The sequence below is a fragment of the Gopherus evgoodei genome, chromosome 3 (genome assembly GCF_007399415.2).
Source record: "Gopherus evgoodei ecotype Sinaloan lineage chromosome 3, rGopEvg1_v1.p, whole genome shotgun sequence".
NCBI lineage: Eukaryota > Metazoa > Chordata > Testudines > Testudinidae > Gopherus > Gopherus evgoodei.
The window spans coordinates 208,564,719-208,587,318 of NC_044324.1; the positions used below are offsets into that span (position 1 = coordinate 208,564,719).

The 22,600-nt window shown below is 43.7% G+C and overlaps 1 protein-coding gene across 4 annotated transcripts in view; it reads left to right on the forward strand.

The window, feature by feature from the left end:
• The window catches only part of SERTAD2 (SERTA domain containing 2), a 103,124-nt gene extending 80,925 nt beyond the window's left edge, over window positions 1-22,199 (forward strand). For 2 of the 4 annotated variants that reach the window (XM_030557901.1, XM_030557902.1), the window contains exon 2: window positions 21,119-22,199. In XM_030557901.1, the coding sequence (XP_030413761.1) occupies window positions 21,123-22,079 (957 nt within the window). In that variant the 5' untranslated portion in view covers window positions 21,119-21,122 and the 3' untranslated portion in view covers window positions 22,080-22,199. Of the gene's footprint in view, window positions 1-884; window positions 1,210-20,952; window positions 20,974-21,118 lie in introns of those variants that run through there. The other 2 variants (XM_030557900.1, XM_030557905.1) reach the window with 2 other exon arrangements.
• The last annotated feature ends 401 nt before the right edge of the window (window positions 22,200-22,600 follow it).

Sequence of the window (22,600 nt, forward strand, 5' to 3'; positions counted from 1 at the left end):
ATAGTCCGGAAAAGTTGAGAACTGATTTAGGCCAGTCCTTCCTTTTGCAGCCCACAGACAGGCTGGATGAAGACTTTGACCTGGGGAAGGCGTGGGGCGGTTCATCAGGACATGGTGACTCGTCTCTAAAGAGCCTTGAGGTTGCAAAGAACATTTCCAGAAGCAGAAGGGAGCTCGGGACCTTACAAGCCCACTGCTCTGCTTGTGTTTTTCTGCTGCACCCCGGCCTCAGTTGCGCAACTCGCTGGGCTTTCTCCTCCTTCACCTAACAGTCGCCGGGGATGGGGGTGGGGGGTTTCTAGCTGGTGCTTGGGGAACCTAGAGAAAGTGCAGCACAACTATGGTGCCCAATCGGCCCTTCCACTTTTTGCACACGCCAAATGACTGAGGCCCTCCCGGGGGCCGGGCAGCGCTCCAGCCCGCCCCCGCCTGCGAGCTGCGGGGGCAGGCCCCCAGCTGTTGTTCCTCCGGCGGAGCCTGCCCGCTGCTGCAGGAACTCGCCGCGCTGCAGCCCGACTTGCAGACCAGTCCCAAGTTGTCGGATAGCTCGAATGCTTGTCATAGTTGTGGTTGCGCTGCGCTGCGCAGGCCGGCTGCGCGGTGCGCCCCGGCCCCTGCCTTTTGTCCCCGCCTGCGCCCGGGGCAGCTGCGCACACCCCGGCAGGTGCCCCCCTGGGGGGGGGGGCTCGGGGAGGTGCTGCCGCTGGCTCCCAGCCTCTCCCCGGCGGGCAGCGCCGGGCTCTCCCGGGACAAAGGCACGTGCAGGGATCCCGGGGAGCGCAGCTCCGCCTCGCCTTGGCCGGCCCGGCCCGGGGACGCGCCGCTGCTTTCCCAGCCCTGCTGCGGGAGCCGGGGGAGGAGGAGCAGCAGCAGGCGGCGGAGGGGGGGAGACTAGCACAGGGGCGGAGCTTCGCCGTGAGCCAGGGGGCGAGGAGCTCGCCAGAGCCTCACTTGCTCCCCGCGTCACTGTGCATGGCAAGTGCTGGGCACACGGGCTGCTCTCCGCCCCCCCGGCCGCCCGCCTCCATTGTATAATGCTTCGTGAGCGCGGCGGCAGCGCGGAGCAACCAGCCGCTTAAACCCTCAAGCTGCCTCCGCCTCCCCCCACCCGCCCCCTGTCCCCGCCAGCGAGCGAGCGACATATGGAGCGGGTGTAGGGTCGGAGCGTGCAGACCCTGATGCTTTAGTTCTCAGGTGGAACTGCATGTGGTAAGTTCAGCTCTCTGCGCGGGGGGGCTCTGCTGTCCAGCTGCCGGGGGCGGCTGGGACTGCAGGTGCTGGGGGAGGAGAAGGTGGGGAGGTGCTGGGGAGAAAAGTGTGTGCTTGTTTTGGGGGGGGGGGTCGATACGTAATAACACAATGACACTGGTGCTGTGTCTACAAACAATCGATTTCCCTTGGTTAGTTAGAACTAAAGACAAAAACTCTGCAAGAAGTGACTTGGGGGTAGGGGGAGCCACGGGTCTAGTGCTTTTTTTTTTTTTTTTTTTTGGGGCAGTATTTGTAATCCTCGGGAGCGAGGATCTGCCCCCTCCAGAGGCGGCTGGGCTCTGAGGGGGATGAGCAGAAAAGAGGATCGTGTTAAAAGGACTGTCTCCAAGTGTGTGTGTGTGTGTGTGTGGTTTAAATGTGTACGTACTTTCTCAAGGGGGGTTGTTGGGCAGCGCTCTGTGAGCGCTGCGCGTTAGTGTTCCCAGAGCCCTGTTTACCTCCAACTTGCAGAAACAAGTCTGTGCTGTGATAACTTTAAGTATGGGCCGGAGAGCTCTGGAAACCGGCAAGAGACAAGGTGCAATACAATTGCATCTACAATCTGCCCCATCTTTCCCCCTTCCCTTCCCTTCCCCCACTGCCTTCAGACCCTGACAGACAGGACTTGGGAGTCCCCCCTGGAAGTGTGTATCTTTGCAGGGCAAACTAAAGGGTTTGGAGGGGGTTCTGAATCTAGAAGACTTCAGATATGTTGGAGCTGAAACGACTTACCCTGGTGGAGGCTCTGCCTGTCCCAGATAGGTTAGAGAAGAGCTGGATTAGTCCATGCTTGGTGTCTGTGTGGCATCAGGGCAGGGGGTTATTGTGTCTTTTCATCGAGCAGCAGTGCATTTATATTTCTCCTCGAGAGAAGCAATGCCAGCAGAGGAAAAACGTGTGTGTGTGTGTGTGTGTGTGTGTGTGTTAGAGAACAAGATTTAATCACTTTTTTTTTGATGGTAATGTCAGCACATCAAGGAATATGCAGGTTTAGGGAATGTTGGAAGCATTTTATTCAAAGCAAGAATTACTTTATTCTTCTGCAGTGACTGTTGGCTTCAAAGTGACTTATGCTTTATTTGCATGAATATTTTGGGATTTGTAAAAGTAGATTCCTGGCTGTTGGGGTATCCTGAGATTTTAGCATTTCTTGTGTGTCACTCACTGGTCCTTCTGGAAAGGTGAGTCTTTCAAGGGAAAGGCATTCATTTGTAGTGCATATTACATGCTATAGTTCTTGTATTTTGTGATGCAAGGAGAGTTTTGTTAGGAAGCACCAAATTGTTCATGTGCAGTTATGGAGAAGCCAGGAGTGGTTGATTAAAGTTTGGGTTCCAGTTCTGATCAGCTGATGGCGAAAAATGAAATTGCTAGTTTGTTTCCTCCCAGGTGGAGGTTGTTGCCTTTACTAAGTTGTGACATAGAAAGTGGTATGAGTTGCTGCACTTGGCAATTCATGTTCAGAGGAGTCCAAAGCAACAGTCAGGCATCCCTCACCCAGGGCCTATCCATTGTGTATTGAAATCACTGGACAAACTCTCTCTGACTCCAGGGGATTTTGTATTCTTCCCCAACAGCATACCTGTACTGCTCACAGTGCAGAGGACTGATTCTCCCATCATACCAATTTAACACTAGTGTAACTCCAGTTAAGTAAATGGAGCCACTTCTGATTTTACATGGATTAAAGTGACAGAAGAATCAGGTTCATAGTTTTTCTTTTCAGTGTGCAGAGATTTACCTGCGTAAGACTCCCTACAGCCAGACAAAGTGTATAGAGGGTATAGAAATTGTACACAAGGTACACAACCCTACCTAGCTTTCTGATCCAGTGCCATCAGGATTTTCACATGGTAAAGAAATTACATAACTAATTAAGTTTTCTTATAACTTACTGCTTAACATACATATATTACTTTATAAACTAAGCAGTTGATTAGGTAGGCTAATTAAAAGTAGCTCTTCCTGCTCACAGTAAAACTGATATTTTTTAATGCATAATAAAACAAGCTTGGTGTCTTCTGAGCCTGATTTACCTTTATGGGCTAGTATTAATACTGTTACTCCCTCTGTTAGAGATGGAAGGAGGATTAGTAGCTTATGGTCCTGGACAGGTACATTAGGGCATGTATCCTAGGGAACACTTCCATTGTCCAGACAAGTATTGCAGCATCTAACATAACAGCTGCAGTTTCCTCCTTTAGAGCCTGATTCTACTTCCATGTAAGTCAATAGCAAAACTTCCAGTTGTCTTCAGTAGAAGCAGAATTACGCTCTTTGGACAATGAAGCTATACCTTGTGCTTATTAAAGTACTCCTTTTGATTTTCACGTCAAGCTGATTTTTATTCACTCGGAAGTTTGTTTAAAAAACAGGCAAACGAAAGAAACTTCTTAGCCTAAATGTATGTAGGTTTGTCTTTATTTAAAACCATTTCAATATACAGAATTAAACAGGTGTATATGCCGATTTATTGTGAAGTGTCCTGTGTTCCTTAGACACCTGCTGCTGCTATTAGCATAATTTACCAAAATATAAGATAATGAGTTTTTCACAATGCTTTTGGTGGAAGTAATACAAATAATAATTCTCAAGTACTGAAAATGATTGCTTGAAAGACATCGCACAATTGTGCACACCGTGCTAAAAGCAGTCAGCATGAGAACTCAAACTTTATAATGTAGGTTGACATTTTCTTTAGGTGAAGTTTCATCTCCATTGGATGCAGCAGATCTTAGTAGTATCTAGTTGCCAACAATTAATGAGCCTTTTTTTTCTGTGAATCATTTATCTGAAAAACAATTTAGAATGTTGTTTTATATTTCACACTGATGTATAATGCTTTGCCATAGTCCATGACTGGGAGTGCTGAAGGAAGGCAGGTAATCCAGAGTTGTGATGACCATTTTTCATTTAGGTAACATATACTACAGTGTAGCTTTTCATAAAAGGTAATGCATCCCTTCAACAGTATAGACAATCTTCTGATGACCCACTTACTTTTATAAGTTCTTTTTAATGCAAGTATGCTATCTTGTGAGTTAGTTCATATTTGTAAGCCGGGCGCAAAAGGAGACCGCTTCAGTGGCAACAGTTTCTTGGCCAAAAAAAAAATCAATCTGTGCCAGAAACAGCAGACTTCAATTGCTGAGTCCAAAGATCATGAATGCAGCAAAGAAAAGAGAGCAAGGTCCAGTTTAAAGGGAAGCCAGCTGGTAATAGTGCAAATCCTTAGTGTAGCTGATCGTCTCACTAATTATTAGTTTATAAAAAGTGGAATCGGCAAATCTGAGAATGGTAGCTGTGTTGGTTTTTTTTTTAATAGATGCAATTGACATATTTCTACCAATAGTTTATTTTACAAGTACACTGATCAATCAGGAAAAGTATAGCTGCTTCTGAACAGAAGGGCCTGCTTCTCCTGAATTGAGAGAGACCTTTTAATGTATATACTTTTTTACCTGTTATAAATAAAGTGAACTTTAATGTTTGCCACAACTGGTCTTCCTTTTTTTTTTTGTTTTTTCCCAGCATTACCAGTGCAGTCAGCAAAAAATAATGTGTAATGTAAACGGAACACAAACTGTTACTGCAACATTCTGATTGCACAGTCAATGAAAAGTCCGGAGAAGCCAAATTCAGAGTGACTGTACAGCCTTTGGATTGTAAGGATTTTGTGGTGGGCAGTCATTTTGTTCTGTATTTGTATAGTGCCTGCCACACAGGGGTCCAGGACCATGACTGGGGTTTCTGGGCACTACCACAATATAAATAATATGTGACTGTGGTAGGTAGATTACATGGCTAGATTCTGCTCTCTGTTACACTGGTGTAACTCTGTTGAAGTCTTTGATCCAGAACCTCAGTCCCATTACAGCCCTGTTGTGCCTTTGGAAAAGCTGGGATGGCCTCTCCCAGGGGGCTTTGGAGTTGAATTTTTATATTACTTTAAGTGTCATATGTCTCATTCTGTGTAATCAGTGGGGGCCAGATCCTACTGGGCTTACTTACACATAAGTGAATGAACCGGATTTGGTCCCGTTTCCTGTGTTTCCTGTTAAGAAAAAAACAGCAAAAGAGAAGTGTTACGACATATATGAAAATTATATGAAGCAGATACAAGTGCATGACCGGAATCTTTTAAAAACTGCTTTTTAAAAAACAGAGTGACAGAAAATGGTACTAATTTGATCAAAGGAATTTTGAATGAGGTAGGTTTAGACCCTTCCTTCTATTGGACACGTATTCAGTCACTACAGTGTTTAAGGAAAGGATTTCATTTCCTCAGATTTAATACCTGACAGGATTATCTGTAACAAACCACACATTTTTTCTTTGAGCCATGATTTTGAATCCATGGTAAAACGATTGTGCTGCAGGATCTGAACAGACTTTCAACTGAAATGTGATTAGCATCTATGATTTGCTAACATCCAACTTTTTCTTAGTAGTCTTTTCACACTGCTCTTTTTGCAACTCTTTCCCTTGCACAGGAGGCAATAAGATTGTTGAGTGAACTGCACTATAGAAAGAAACGCCCATGATTGGAGGTAAACTATGCGGATATGTAGGGGTGGGGGTTAGAAGGAGTATAGAGGGCATATTCGAAGCAGACTGTGCAGCTGCTACAGCAGGTCTGACTAGTTTTAAATGCCTAAAGGCAGCTTTGTCTTAACTGTAGGTAGCTGCAAAAATGAAGTTCTTAAATCTAATTCATAAATATGGCAACATCTTCCTGTGTTCTCATGCACTCAGTATTTTTCACGTGTTGAGGATAGCCCCTCCCCCTGGAAAAATATTTTTTTCTTTAAAATATATAGTATTTTAATATTGTAAAATATACATTTTTCTTTTATTAGAGTAAGTCTCCTTAATTCATCATAAAAAGGAGACTCTGGTGTGCATGAAATCCACCCGAGTGTTTTCAACAGTAGTAAAATTTGCTTCCTTATTGCACAGAGAGAGAGAGAGTGTGTGTGTGACGATCTGCAATATTTAAGCATTCACTATAGTGTGTTTTGCTGCAAATCAGCGCATATCCCCTTGCCTTTCCTCTCGCCAAGACCAGTAACATATCACTCACAGTCAGGAGGGCTTTGAATAGGGGGCTACTTTAGTACCCACCTTCCTGTGGATACAGTAATTTTACTTCTGTTACCTTCCTGTGATGAGATACATAGCCTCTGAAACACTCCAACCCCCATATATTTGGGACATTGTTGCTTCTAAGATTACACACACACTCATTGCACAAAATATTGCAAATGTACAGAAGGGAATATTATACCTTTTTGTATTTTTAAACTTAAGCCTTGGTTGTCTGGTGCGATGCCCTAGTTGTGAGTGCAAAAAGACATGCGCAATACACAGTTGCTGTGTTGGGTTACGTTTTTTTTTTCTAGTCTCTGTAACTCTGAAAGAAAACTAATGTAATGTGGAACTTGGCTATGATGTATGATTTGTGTCTGGCTTAAAGGAGAAATGCAACTTAGAACACTTTCTCTTTTCTTTTTATTCTGTTCTTCTAAGGTTACTTTTCTGTGAAATGTGGGCTAGCTTCCCATCCCCCAAATGCACACACTGTATCAGTGTTTAAGTTACAGTATTCCAAGCTAACTGACCTGTATTAGTGAGGCTTTAAAATGTGGAATTGATCCTAAAGTGTGCCATAAAATATAAGTGTTCCAAAATAGGATAATTGGATAAAACCATGTAGGTGTAGCATGACAGTTTTTTTTCTGAGGATATTAGCACTTCAATTACTGGACATTATGCAGCTCGAGTGGGTTAATATTCACAATTATACTATTTTTGTGTGTCTATTTAGTTATTCTGACTGTGGAATCAGAGACCATGAAAATTAAATCTCTCTGCCTCTTACTTGCCATTGCCATAGGTTCATTATAGTTCAACGCTAGCCAAAGTTCCCTTTATCAGCTTTTGGAATTCTACTTCAGGAAACATGAAAACACACACTGTATTTCAACAAATGCGAGAGCTTTAGTGCACTAGATTGAAAGGCCAACAGTTGTCCACTTGTCTAACCTCATTTAATGCTGTCTTGGCAAACTTTCACATTGGTTCTTCAGGATCATTTTTTTCTGCTTGTGTTCACACGTGTGGTAGAGGCAGGATAATAGCTACTCCTTCTATTGAAATAAATTAAAATGTTTTATTCTCCTTTCAACATATTATTAAGATTTGTTACATGTAATAATGCACAGATTCTTTAGTATCAGAACATTTGAAGCCCTCCGTTTGCAGTACCTGGCACAAAAATAACAATTACCTCTGATTAGATGACATATGTAAATCTAATGATCCTGAGGATTGTTGTGACCTATCTGTCTGTTTAAAGCAATAGGTGCTTCGCTTATTAAAGCAAAAAAGTTGATAACTACTCCTAAGCACATAAGAACAATCACTTTGAGAACAGCATCATGGAAATACTTTCTGTTATAGTCTGTTCATGGTTTTTTTACTTTCAGAGGCAAGAAACTGGTTAACATATGAAACCTACAAGACAGAAGCTAAGATGATTTCCCATTGCTGACATGTAGTTTGCATTTTATGGCACACTTTTCTTTACAGAAAAGAAAAAAAAACAGTCTAGTTGCTTCTTTTCAGTTTGACTGTGGTAACTTATGCAATACTCCATTTTCAAAGCTATAATATGCATTCTGGCAAACACTTCAACTTCTGTTTTAAGTGGGGGGGAGGGGGTTCTCAGTGTGTTGTATTAAGGGCCTAAAATGTGAGGGGAAAAACAAGGTACCTTTGGGGAAAAGACTCTCTATGAAAAGGCTGAAAGCAAAGACTCCATCCAAGTAATTATAAATACATGAGAGAAACTACCTTCTATTATACACAAAGGGGCCTCGTCTCCCTTTGATGCGCACATAATTCCATTAACCTTTACAGGAATTGCGTGCATCCAGGGAAGAATAGACTCTGAAGACTTTTGGATCTTTAAATACATCAAGCAGACCATGACATGTATATGCCAATAAAGATGTCTTGTTTAACCAGCTGAACATGACACAGCACAGCCATACCCCATTGTTTAGCACATTAACAAAATTACAAGGGAGGAGGAAGGGAGGGATAAATAAGTGTTAAATATTTCAGCATCCCCCTTATCGTCTGTGTACAGTAGCATACCATGATCACAGGTTACAATTTTAACTGTGAAAGGAAAAGGTCTATTTTGTTAGTGTAGTAGTCTTTCAGATTGTTTTGAATTTAATTTACAATTAAGCTGCGCCTGCCTGGTAGGCTTTTCAGTATACGGATTCCTGAAGCCTCTGAAGTCAGCGGGAATGGAGGACAATCAACTGGATTTGGCCCTAAAGCAGTGCCCAGTCATCTTAACTGTTGAGGCTTCTCGGCTTTGAGAAACTGGGGACCAGGTTCTCCAAGTAAAAGTGCATGATGCTGCAGAGAGCCCCATGGGTTTGAGTGCGGTTTCATTCGGGTCTGCCCATGTGGTTCTCCTTTCAGGATTGTGGCCCGTAGCATTGCTGACTGCTGGACAAGAAAGCCCCTTAATGTGAGACATGCTCGGAGACGTCATAACTGAGTTCAGCCCCCTGAGGTAACTTTGAATAGGCCCCATGGCGTAGCTTCAGATAACAAAAAGCATCACCTGTTTTTTATCAGATTAGGATTATTCTGTACAGTCCATGCACCTTGATTAGCCTTGGATCCTATTTAGTTAATGCATTTCTTATTCTCTCCCTCAGAAGAAGTGCAGGGAACCAAACCATGATGTTTGAGATATTGGTGTTACTGTATATTGGCAGCACAATTCACCATTTGAAAGGAGTCTGAACCATGTGTATACAGCATAATATAACTTGAGTCGTGCTTGGCAGGCCTGACAACTTCCTCAGCACTGCCACGTGGAGATCCGAGTTTCAGAATAACCTCAGTCTCGCTCTTCACGTTGGCTGAGACGAATCCTTGCAGAGCTACCGCTCCCGTTCTGCCAGGGGAGAATGTGCTCTTTTTTCCCAGCGCTCCCAGGCGGCATTGTAGATTCCATGTAGGAATCCTGGTTTTGCCTTCGTTGGTTTGCAGTGTGCGCAGATTTTCCGGGGAAAAGAGTAATGAGGACTTTGGACAAACAGGTGCCCCCAGGATAAGGCCATGTCTGTGTTTTGCAAATATTTTCCCCTCGTTGCCAATGCCAGTGGTAGCAATGGTCTAAATGAGCTGCCAGTGTATTTCACAGTGTTAACTACTCTTGCCCCAAGCAGGTCTAAATTATGCCCGTGGTCATAGGGTCTATACTAGCACTCCCACTGGTGGAGCTGAGCCAGAGTTAGCAATGGTAGCAATTTTTTGCATGAAACTCCCTAGTTGTTGATCCCTAAAGGGAGTAGGCTTGAGTCTCGTGACCCTGTTCACACTTGACTGATGCCCTTGGTCACTGTTTCAAGGAGGCAAAAGAGAAGTTCTACACAAGGTAGAATATGTCAGAACTGACCTTTTGGCTAGCTGGGGGCTCTGGCATAAAAATAATATGTATTGCCACAAAACAGTTCATTCCTGCTTTAAAGACAGCTCCATGCCAGACAGTAAGCAGTGTGTGTGTTTTACATATTAATACTTTATTCTAAAATCACATCACTTGTTCTCCTTTGTATCAGAAAGAAGATCCAATCACTTGTGTTATACTGCCTGTGCTATTTGCTCGTGATTTCTATTCAAGTGACCATTTTAAAATGCTTGGTCTTCCTTCCATATACAACACCTGTGTACTTTGGAGCACCTCCTAATTTTTTCAGTGTAATTTTTACTGGCTTAACAAGCTAAGGGAGGGTCAATTTGATTTCAACTTGTATTAGGGCAATAAAACTTAATACAATTTCTACTATTATGAACGCTTTTATTAACACAGCTATAACATACAAAACCTGCCCCTCTTTCAAATGATTATTTAATGAGGCCCTAATTTATTTTAAATTATATTTATTGGAGCCTGTTCCAGCTTTATCTGACATAGTTCTGTTTGCTGAGTGCAGTTTGTCAAAAACATTAAACCAGCTTCTCTTCCAAGAGAAAAGGTTACACTTAGCAAACTGACAGCATTAGAAACTGTTTCTAATTTAATAGAAGCATATGCTTCCTGCAAAACTTAGCAGACTGCAAGAGTAGAGACTTGCTTCGAGTGGCTTTGCCTTTTTTAGCACAGTAAAAACTGCTGGAGATTTAAAACGAGAGAGTTGCGGGGAGGGGAGGAGGGGTTGCTTGCTTAAGTTGTTCCAAAAAGGTTAACTTTCTGATAGGGTTTCAATCTGCAAGTTTAAGGAACTAATGAGAAAGTAGTGCGGGTGGTGTGCATGCGGATCTCAGTTGAAATGCAGTGTCTGATCATTAATAAACAGCAGGAGCTTGCCTTGCCCTCTGGGCCTCAAATAGTACAGTATGCAACAAGGGAGTGCAGGCAAGGCACGAGGATGGAAACAGTAGTATCGGATTACAGTTTCAAAATATCACTGGAACACATTAGCTGGGTTTACGCTATTGACTTGCTTTATAATTGCATTGCTTATTTGTTAGGGAAGGCTTCACCTTACTTTCCAATTAACATGGATGTCACTGCAGGGACCTCAGACCTCCTGGAAGTGCAAAGCAGAACTCCAGCGATAACGGCGGGACTTCCCATGTTCCTATACTGAGATTCTAAACTTCCTCGGGAATCCTAGCGTTACGACTGCCATAACTTTCATTACGCTGCACTAAAACCTACTTAAGATAGCTGCTAAAAATTTCCCCTGTGGGGTTTTTGTTTTCTTTTGTTTAAGCATTATTATTTAATTTACCAGGTGTCAGTGCGTACCACAGTATCTGTATAAAACCAGCCAGATTTTCAGAGGAACTAAACACACACAATGGCCGTCATGACTATGGTTGTGCATGACTGGCACCTCTGAAAATTCTAGCTTGAGTTGACATGTATGGGGTGCATTTTTACTAGCCTCTACTATTGAGGTTTAAAACTTGCTATAATCCCCCTCCCACACACACACATAGGGTACATCCAGACTACCCACTGTATCGGCGGGTAGCAATCGATTTTTCGGGGATCGATATACGCGATATATCGATCCCCAAATGCGCTCCCGTCGACTCTGGAACTCCACCAGAGCAAGCGACGGTAGCGGAGTCGACACGGGGAGCTGCGGATGTCGATCCTGTGCTGTGAGGACCCGAGGTAAATCGATCTAAGATACTTTGACTTCAGCTACGCTATTCACGTAGCTGAAGTTGCGTATCTTAGATCACTACCCCCCCCCAGTGTAGACCAGCCCACAAAAGCAAATGGGAGGTAGCTTCCTGCAGAACACCCCCCAAAACCACCTGGCATTTACAGTTTTTGCTAGCACTTTGAAGAGAAGGCTGGTGAATGTGAGTGATGCTATGCTCTCTGGGAGTGCGGAACTGTAATTTTTGATATTCAACCGAGAGAGTTTTGCGAATGCTTATTAAAAAATATTTTTACTCCTTAAAAAAAAAATCAGTAGGAGATGCAGGCGGGTGAGGGATCCGGCTGAGGGTGTGGGCTCTGGAATGGGGCCAGGGATTAGGGGATTGAGGTGCGGGAGGGGGCTCAGGGCTGAGGCAGAGGGTTGGGGGGGGTGAGGGCTCCAATGAGGGGTGTAGGCTCTGGGGTGGGGCTGGGGATGAGAGATTTGGGATGCAGGCTGCCCTGGGGCTGCGGTGGGGAGAGAGGACTCCTCCTAGCAGCAGCCCGGGGCCAGAGGAGAGGCGCCTCTCCCTGCCTGCATGGCCCTTGATAGCTTGCTGCGCGGCCACGTGGCTTAGAGGGAACTTGGGTCAGAATTGACCTAAAACTAACGACTTGATGTTAGGAAAAAAAACCACTGTAAATGGGAAATCCTAACTATTAAAAGTCAGAGAGGAGAGCAACCTCAGTATTATCCGTTTCCATATAGCATTGCATCTTTTCTGGCTTCTCCCACCCGTCATGTGCCCATAATATCAAGACCTGGGATGTGATTCTTGCCTACAGTAGTGTAACTCTGGAGTAAAACTCCTTAGGAGTAAGCTGAATCACGCTGGTGTTCAGCCTGCATCATAGAGATCAGAATCAGACACTAAGAAGTCTTGCAAAAACAGTTAACGTACAGATTCTGAGCCAGCTGCAGCATATCAAATCTAGTTGCTCATTACCATGGAGTACGTACTGTACTAGCTACCCAGTGTGACATTGCTATGCTAGGATTTAAAAACCCCTTTGTACCAAGCAAACAAAATCTTTAAGAAAGTGTGATTTAAGGACTGTGGGTGTTTTTTGTTTTGTTTTTTAAATCAACATAATTTGTTCTTCTAATTCCCTGGTAAAACCCAGTATGTATGGATTTAAAAAAAATACGAAGTGAAATGAGAAATGGATGCTAGATTTGTTCGCTTTCTCCAGCCAGAGCTGAGTAACCACGTTTTATCCTTGGTAATGACCTTTCCTTTCTAGCTTTAACAAGTGGTTGTGGGAGAAGGGGTCCATTGCTCCTTTAGGAGGTTGGAGGGCTTCCATCTTTATGGACAGATTTAATCTTCTGACTCCTTCCTCTGGCCAGCTGGTGGTCATAGGGTGGCACAATCAGTGTCTTCCTTGCTAGGAATTTAGGGGCCAGATCGTGGGCTTTGCTTGGGCAACACAAATCAGCCACAAAGCTGGCAGGTCTGGCCCTGTGAGGGATTCACTCCAGGGTGTGGCCGAGGGAAAAGGTGTATGAAGAGGTGTGCTTTTGCTCTGCTCGCTCCTCACTGTGCAAATGGCCTCTTGACCCCAGGGGTGGCTGGGTATAATTTAAGCTTGTCCCTCTGGCTGCCCTGACCAACCCTAGGATCTGGGATTATCAAGAAGGCTTAAAGTTGCCCACTCTGTCCTTGTGCCAAACACAGATGGGCTGGATCAGAGCTGGCCCATGGTGTTGCCAGTTGAATTACCCAATTGACACAAAATACCCTTTACTCATGGTCCTGTGGCATTGCGTGCCAAACCCTGATTCCATTGAAGTCTGTAACAAAACACTCGCTGACTTCAGTTTCACCAGAATTTGGCCCTCTGAGATTTGAAGTAGGGAAGAGAAATAATATTCCATGTTACAGAAACAGCACAGAAAGTGCCTGAAAAACTTAAAATCTCAGAGCGATCATCACTGAGGCTTGAAAAGCTGTGTACTCAGAGTTAGAGAAAATTTCCCCAGTTCCCTTTTCAGCCTGCAGCATTTGGGCTTTAGTTTTTTCTGAGGGAAAAGAAAGTGAAATAATCCATTTTCCCTCTCTTTTAATTTTTATTTAAGTGCTGTGGTTTCAGCTATACAGGATTTCAGTCAGGAAGTGGACGCTGCCAGGTCTGCTTTAAGCCACCCTGCACACACCAGCTCCTCCTAGTTTTTTCTTTCCTTCAAACTTTGGACCCATGAGGACAAATCATTGCCTGTGAATTGTGGAGATTTATATGAGTACCTTTTAAAAAACTCTCCGGGTTAGCTTTGAGAGTGAGTCTTAGGCCATTCGGTATCGAGAACTCCTAAGGTTGACTGCGCAAGTAAAAGGATTGGGGATATGGCTTCTTAAAAATCCAATTCCAATTCTGTGGATTCTGTAGGATATATTTCCTGAGGTGTTAAACTGCTTTTTAAAATAACCTTTTTGTTTCGTCGTTAGCAATGAGGGCTGTTACATTCTGGAATAGCTTTTCCAAGAAAAGCCACTGTGAATGGGAGACATTTAAAACTAAACTGGGAAAAGCCTTGCAGTATATACAGTAGGGAACCAAGCCTGTATTGTCTAGGGACAAGAAGACCAAACCGTTTTCTTTTTCATTTTACTTTTTATGGCTCCAGTGCTGCAGTTCTTATTTAGGCAAAATTCCCAATTAGTAAAGACTTCAGGATTGGGCCCAGCAATAGCAAAGAATACCCTGATGACCAGGATTGGCAAATACTACTTCAGAGATGTGTATGGATCTGTGTTCTCTAGAAAGTGAAGGGCTCATATCAGTAATTAGAACCAGAAATGTTATAAGCTTCCCCACACTTACTAATCATTTGCCGTTGGCTTTAGACAGCCACCATCTTCAGACTGTTTCTCTTTGGTGATACAAAACCAAAACCAGTTTCTCTTCAGTGAAACAAAACCAGATTCTTCATAAAGGGCAAAAGATGTTTTTCAATAACATCACTTGTCTTTTTAATTAAAAACCAAACCAAACCCACTGTGCTAATGACATTAGCTTTACTCTTGTAAAGTTCATCTTCTACTAGAGTGTATGTAATCATCCTAAAGTGCAGGGGACAAAAAAGCAAGTTCAGACTTACTGAAACAGAGTGGATGGTTCTTAGATGCTTTTTTGGACTGAGTCTTTCAAAAGCTGGAGCCGGTGAAGCTTACTTTGTGGCTAATATCTCGGAAAAATCTCAAAGCAACTTTTCTTTTTCTTTTGAATGGCTGAATCAGTTCTGCATTGTCTCTCTCTTTAAAAGTAGCTCGTGCCCATGACCACATCAAACCTTAAAACACGTGACCATAGCATGTAGTCGGTCATCTTTGGGCTTGACCTGAATAGCACTATACACAACTACAGAAATATGTTGCAAGAGATTACTAGAAATGGGATACAATTACCAAGGAAAAGGAACCTGTGTAGCCAGGAAGAGGTCCTGAGGTCACTGTAAACCAGCTCCTAAGAGATGTAATATACTTTGGAGTTCTTACTGGACGCTGCCTTTCTGAGAATACCAAATGGTCCATGACAGTGCTGCATTTTGTCGGGTTGTTTATCCCTGCCTTCTATAATTGTCTGACTCAGACTTACTGTGACTTCCTATATGTGGAGGGCGTGAATATATTTAAGTTTACACTAATTTTTACTCTTTGCCTGGCCGGACCGGTAAGTTGGCCTTCTCAGTTCCTCAACAGGAGTTTTGACTTGTGTGTGTAGGAGCGGGCTCTTCACCAAGTCCAGTGGAGTCAAGCTGGAGAGAGTGTTTCTTATGTGGTGCATATTCCCTCAGTATTTTTTACTTTAAATCACTCAATACTTTAACAAGTCAAGATATGCAAAATTGAAGTGTTTTCTAATGTAGACCCAAGATCACTGGTGGGGGGGAGAGGAGTCATGTGGAATGAACAAGCAATTGATGGAAATTGGGAAAGACTCTTCTTTTTTCAAAACAATTCCCATTTATGCTCCAGAATTAAAATATTTTTAATGCTAGATTTATGTTCCAATGCTAGTCATTCTAGTCCCCTAATTAGGGAAATGAAAATCTCCTTGTGTAGGCTAGAAGTAGCTACTTCTGTAGATTGAAAGTTTTAGAGCCATTTGATAGGGGATTTCTGGAGGGGGGAAATACTGTAAAGTTAGTAGGTGAAGTTATGAGTTACTTGATACATTCTGTCTTTAAAAAAGACACCACCAGCACTCTGTTTGAACTGAGCTGCGTAAAGGCTGAATGATATGTGAAAGCTAGACTGTCATGTGTACAGGAAGTCTTCAGTCATTTCTAAGCTTCCTGGAAAACAATGTAGAGAAGTTATTTTGTTTATTGGTTGTGTGTGTGTGTGTGTGTGTCCGTCCTTTGTCACTTTAGGAGCTTACTTCAGGTACTGTGCTCTTTGGTGCCTAGTAGAGAAACCAGCTCCTTTTAAAAAAAAAACAAAAAAAAAAAAACAAAAAAAAAACCCAAAAAACTTGGCATGGAAAGGCTGTGTTAGCCACCCAAACAGCCTGCTTTCCTCTTAGTGGGAGGGAGGAAGGGTTTGCTTTGTACGGTGAATATTTTCTAGTATTAAAACACTAACTACTTCCAGGGTCTGACAAACTTTAAACCTTCTCCAGCAGACACCACACCATTAAAAAACCTCTGCTTTAAAAACAAATCTGGAGAAGAAGTACTAGATAAGTTCATGGAGGATAGGTCCATCAATGGCTATTAGCCAGGATGGACAGGGATGGTGTCCTGGCCTCTGTCTGCCAGAAGCTGGGAATGGGCGACAGGATGGATCACTTGACTACCTGTTCTGTTCATTTCCTCTGGGGCACCTGGCATTGGCCACTGTTGGAAGACAGGATACTGGACTAGATGGACCTTTGGCCTGGCCCAGTAGGGCTGTTACGTTCTATTGATAGTCGTCTCTTTCTGCTTGTAACGCTGCCAGTGCTCATCCTAACACAAAGCTTCTAAAACTGCTGGGCTCAGAACACTTTACTTTGATGTATCCTGTGTCTGTCAGCCTTGCGATTCTGCTCTTGGCACGCACATTTAAAGTGAAAGGAAGCATGCCACTGCAGAATTTAAACCAAAAAAAAGGACTGATCATTCCGTGAAATTGGCACTAGGGTTGAGAGAAAACACAGACTTCCATGGGGTAATGCTACATTTCAGAGTTTTCGTTCACCCGAGATTCCAGGCACAAGGATTTTTGGTAGCCAGCCAAGAAATTTGGATTAGTGCCTTCAGGTTCCTCAGCTTTTCTTGGTTTCTTTGGGTTTTTTGCCCCCTTCCCCCTTTTTAAATTGCATGTACAACTCTACCCTGATATAACGTGACCTGACATAACACAAATTCGGATATAACACAGTAAAGCCGTGCTCCAGGGGAGGCGGGGCTGCATACTCCGGTGGATCAAAGCAAGTTTGATATAATGCGGTTTCACCTATAACGCGGTAAGATTTTTTGGCTCCCGAGGACGGCGTTATATCGAGGTAGAGGTGTAACTCCAGAAAGAGATCTGGAGTTTGGATTTATTTTTAGGCATAAAGATTGACTTTCCCCCCACTTGTTTTAGATTCAATGTTAGACAAACTTCAGAAAGTGTCAGAGTATTTCCCTCACGCTTCTTTTACCCTAAAACAAGTGTGGGGCTGAGAAGAAAGATTGAAGATCTTAGATCAATTCACATGAAAGCTGCACAAGAGTTAAACCAGTGGGTACAGGCGGCGCAGTCCTTCCTCGGGCCCAACTCCCATCAGGTGAACTGGAAATTCTGCTTGAATAAGGACTGCAGAAGTTGTCTCTTGGGATATATCTATACTACAGTAAAAGCCCCGGGGCACTGAGTCTCAGAGCCTGGGTCAGCTGACTTGGGCTTGCAGGGGCTAGAAAACTGCAGTGTAGAAATTCTGGTTCACGCTGGAGCCTGAGCTCTGAGACTGGGAACCCGAGCTGAGCCCAAGTCAGTAGACCTGGGCCAGCCATAGCAGGCCACGGCTCTTCTTTTATTGCTATGTGGATGTCCCCTTAGGGTCTGTCTGCATAGCAGCTGGAAGACGAAATGTCCAGCTTATGTAGACATACACGAGCTAGCACACTACAAACAGGAGCATGGGCAGCATGAGTGCATTTCCAAGTATAATCCTGCCCGATTCTGGACTCAGGCAGCTCTCTGCTGCAGCCACACTGCCCCGCTCCTGGCCCTGATATGTGGATAGGAGTAAGGGGGGGCGTGACTGTGAATAGTTTGGGGGCCACTGCCTTAGACCTTTATGGCAACACAGTAAGGATTGTGTAAGGGTCAGGTTTGGGGTTCAGATCTACTTATACTTCTGTTGTAATTTCCGTCTGTGCATCTGGAGTTGATCTCATCTGCCACTCTGTGTTTTACCCCAGGGACTGAGCAGAGATGGCCTTGAGTAAATGAGAATCTTTCTAGGCCGCCTCCTCTCCACCGCTGTCCGATGGGGAGGGGGTGTTAGAGCAAGGGAAGCTGAGCCAAGGAAGCACTGCCCCGCCAGCCCCCTGCATAGCCCTCCATGTGAACCTTGCACTTTGGGGGAGTGAGGTGTCAGGCTGAGGGGACAGCAGCTCTGTGGTTCGTTTTTTCATTGCAGTAACCATTGGTGCAGCATTCCAGGTAACTGGAGGTGCATCTCTGCAGTGTTTCACGCCTGACTCGGTGCTCTCACTCGTTAGGCCTGTTTCAAGGCACTCTCACAAAGCTCTGTGTTGTCTCCGGGTCAAACCATGTGAGTTCTCTGCTCCTTACTTTCTGCTTTATCCTCCTTGCCCCAGTGAAAGGAAAGGGTGGGCAGGGAGCCAGTGGCAGCACAGCTCCTGGGTGTGAAGTGCCACTCCGGAGTGCGGGAGCCAAGTGAACAATGCAAAGGGGGGAGGCTTTTGTACACATGTGGGCTTGCTAGGGCCCTCGGCCCTCTACCCTCTACCCCGTGTCAACGTGCGATATTCCACCCCCCACAGTGGATTGATGCAGTGAGAGCAGCTTAGAGTGTCTCCCTCCTGCAGGATTTTCCTCAGATGGGGTTGATGGAGGTGGCGCAGGTAAGGGAGATGTATTGATGGCCTCTCTTCTCGACTGTTTAGATTAGGTCCAATAAAACCTCTTGTACAATATATTCATTCCATGCAGCCTAATTGTAGGGGGAAAATGACTGCGGCTGAAATCTCACAAGCACTGAAAAAATATCTGGAGGCCAGCTGTAGCAGAAAATATATTTCCACATCAGGCTTTGCAATCTGTTTTTCTGAATAATAATTGATATTCAAAAAACACCCCAAGCAAAACCAAACCTCTGTTTGCTTCCAGAACTATTGGAAGTTGCACATGGTTGACAAGTAGTTGAGTACTGTGTACACACCAAGTGTATAGCATAAGATGCACCTCTTCTTATGAAGGTAGAATTTGGTTGTTGAGCTGATTACTGTGTGTCTCAAATATGATGTTTTTCCACTCAATGAATACTGCTGGCAATAATATGGTCATAGTTATGGTACTCTGATTAGATGGGAGTAACACGTTCTAGCCTCTCTTTTCAGGTGCTCTCTAACTTTCTGATAAAACATCTGTGATTAGAAAAGCACCATGCTGCTTTCTTACGTTCTTGGGAAAGTTGGGTGAAATTCCGATGGTCCTTTTTTAAAATGTATCTTAGTGTTAGGAAGATGTGTGTGCACGCTGACACTTTTTTTTTTTTTTAATGTTGTCCTCTGATACCTCAAAAGAAATTGTTACGCTTCCAACTTTACATGGATGTCGGCCTCAGTGAGGAAGGTGCTTTGATTAGGCTTTTTAAAATAAGACTCATTGTGCAAGTGCAGTAGTGTGTCATATTCCCCTGTTGATTCAGTATGATTAGTGAGATACACGCATCAGATGCATGTGGATGTTATACACAGTCTAACAACTGGAAAAAGGCAGCTGATGTTTCTTCAAATAAACAAGGTGAAAAATGAGTGAAATGAAACTTTTGACAACATTGTTAGTCAACGTTTCCTGTTGTTCAGCCTAAATAGTGCCCCGAACAAAATGATGGAAGCTCCTTCCCTTAAGTAAATGAACATAGAAAATGGCAAAGTTCAGATTTGTAAAGGCATTGCTTCTCTGTGTTGCAAGGCCCAAGTGACTTAGACGCCCGAGTCCCAGTCCCAAATGTGATTTAGGCACATAGGAGTGTAAAATGAAAATAGAATTTAGCCATGTCAGCCACTTAGGTCAGGATTCTCAAAGGTATTTAGGTGCCTAGTTCCCACTGATTTTACCTCAGTACCTTTGCGAATCTGGGCCTAGGCCTTGCAACCTTGAGCAGATGAATGCTGAATACCTTTAAAAGTCAGGGCCTAAGATCCACAGTGACTGCAAATATGCAGGGCGAGCCCCCCACCCAAAGGGCAGGTGGTGGCAGAGGTAGGCTGTCAGACTGTCATGATCCTAGTGCTCAGCATTAATAGGGTGACGAATTTAACTGCGCATTTGTGACTGCCTCAGTTTGGGACATTGAAATGCCTAGAAACAAATACTCTTAATAGACCAGGATCAGTGATTTTTTTGTTTTTTGAGTGTTTTGATTATTGGGTGTCTGATTTCTGCAGGGTGGGTCCTCAGCACATTCTGGAAATCAGGCCTCTTTAAGGAGTCTAAATTTGGGCACCCTGAACTTTAGGTGCCCCAAATTACTAGTAGCTTTTTGATAGTGGCTGTAGCTGTTAACATTACCCTAAATGGGAGACTGCACAGGAGAGAATAGTCCTGCACTGGCAGGAGGATGGACTAAATGACTTGAAAAGATTTTTCCCCCTCATTTGTAATGTATGTGCTTTGGAGAGGTGAAACAAGCATTTCCCGGTCTAGAGTTTATTTTAATCATTTGACTAAAACAGGTTGGGGTATGCATATATGTGGAATGCCAGAGAGTTGACTCTGCAATCTCTTTGTGTACAGTTGCTTGGAATTTTTTTAATTTAAAATAAAAAGGGAAATTCAGTATAAAACCCCCTACATTAAATGCAGTGTTATGATTGGGAATGATTAATGCCTGTAGGAGAGCTGTATTTGAAGGCATACACCTAGGAGGGAGGAGGGCAGGTCAGCCTCAACACCGCAGAGCAGGTGGAAGCAGCAGCAAATGCTGGAGAGGAATGGAAGAGCCTCATTTCCACCCTGCGTGCCCACATTGGCATGAGAGGGATGTAACTAATGCACCTAACAGTGTATAGTGTAAATACTACAGGTATGCAGAGGGCTGGGTTATAGTTGCAGCTCTAAACATACTTCAAATTTACTTTAGGTTTGTTTAAATTATCAGCCGTAGTGTTACTAAGGTAGGTTTTGCTCTGACTAGACCTATCTGTGCCTAATTCTGTTCTCTCTATTGGACCAGTGTAAATCAGGAATAACTCCATTGGGAAACCAGTATGAATGGGATCTGATTCAGGCCCATCTGTGTCACTGGTATGTAGAATATCTGCCTAGGGTAGGTAGAAACTGTTTGACGCTGAGCTGTCGGTGTGAAGCATAAAGACAATGTTTTGCTGTAAGATACAAATATTTTAAATGATTTATTGTAATGGTTTCCTGCGCCTTCCCTCTTTTTCAGATATATGTTGGGGAAAGGAGGGAAGCGGAAGTTTGACGAGTATGAAGATGGGTTGGAAGGCAAAGCGGTGTCTCCTACTGACGGTCCATCTAAGGTGTCTTACACCTTACAGCGCCAGACTATCTTCAACATTTCCCTTATGAAACTTTATAACCACAGGCCATTAACAGAGCCAAGCTTGCAAAAGACAGTTTTAATTAACAACATGCTGAGGCGAATCCAGGAGGAACTCAAACAAGAAGGCAGCTTGAGGCCTGTGTTCATCACCACTTCACAGCCTACTGACCCTCTGGGTGACAGCTTTCGAGAGGCTCAGCCTGCGTTCAGTCATCTTGCCTCTCAGCCAGTTCACCCCACTGACTTAGTAAGCACTACACCATTAGAGTCTTGCCTCACCCCTGCCTCTTTGCTTGAGGATGACACTTTTTGCACTTCCCAGACTGTCCAACATGATGGTCCTACAAAACTACCACCTCCAGCTGTCCAACCGGTAAAAGACAGTTTCTCCTCGGCCTTGGACGAAATTGAGGAGCTTTGTCCAACACCTACCTCTACCGAGGCAGTAGTAGTAGCAACAGAAGCAGCAGCAACAATAGATGACTCTAAAGACAACTCCAGTGAGTCTAATGTTCAAAAGTCTGAGGGAGTCCAAGAGAGCAGAACAAGTGAATCAAAACTCATGGACTCTTTACCCGGCAATTTTGAAATAACAACTTCCACAGGTTTTCTTACAGACTTGACCTTGGATGATATTCTGTTTGCTGACATTGACACATCTATGTATGATTTTGACCCTTGCACATCTGCTACAGGGGCTGCCTCAAAAATGGCTCCTGTCTCAGCAGATGATCTCCTAAAAACTCTAGCCCCCTATAGCAGTCAACCAGTAACCCCAAATCAGCCTTTCAAAATGGACCTCACAGAACTGGATCACATAATGGAGGTGCTTGTTGGGTCTTAAAGTATACCGACTTTTTATGTACCAGTATATACACTTGGTAGTATTTTCACAACCCTTCCCTCCCTCCCCGCCCCTCCAAATTCACAGCACTGTGCATGCGTCCTTGCTTGCCTTTTTTTTTTAAAGAAAAGGATCACACTAGTTTTTGCTTCAAGCAGAGTTGGAGTGCCTTCATCCGTGTATGACCACTTTCAATGTATTTTTTTTAAGTGGTTCCTCAAGGAAGACCTAATACCCTGGTATAGGAAAGAATACATATTGTAGACAATATTACAATGATATTACGACAAAAAAATTGAATTGTAAAAGCTAAGCACAAGGATTATGTTGGGGAAAGCTGTAAATTTGCATGTGCATATTTGTCTATTTTTTCTATAAGTTTTATTGCAAGAGGTAAAAAAATTATTATTTAGATAATCTCAGTACCTTTTTGGCATTTTAGCCCTGTATAGGTTGACTTAGCAATTCAGCCCTTTGGAGGCATTAACTAGTCTTCTTTAAGTGTTGCATTTACATGGCTG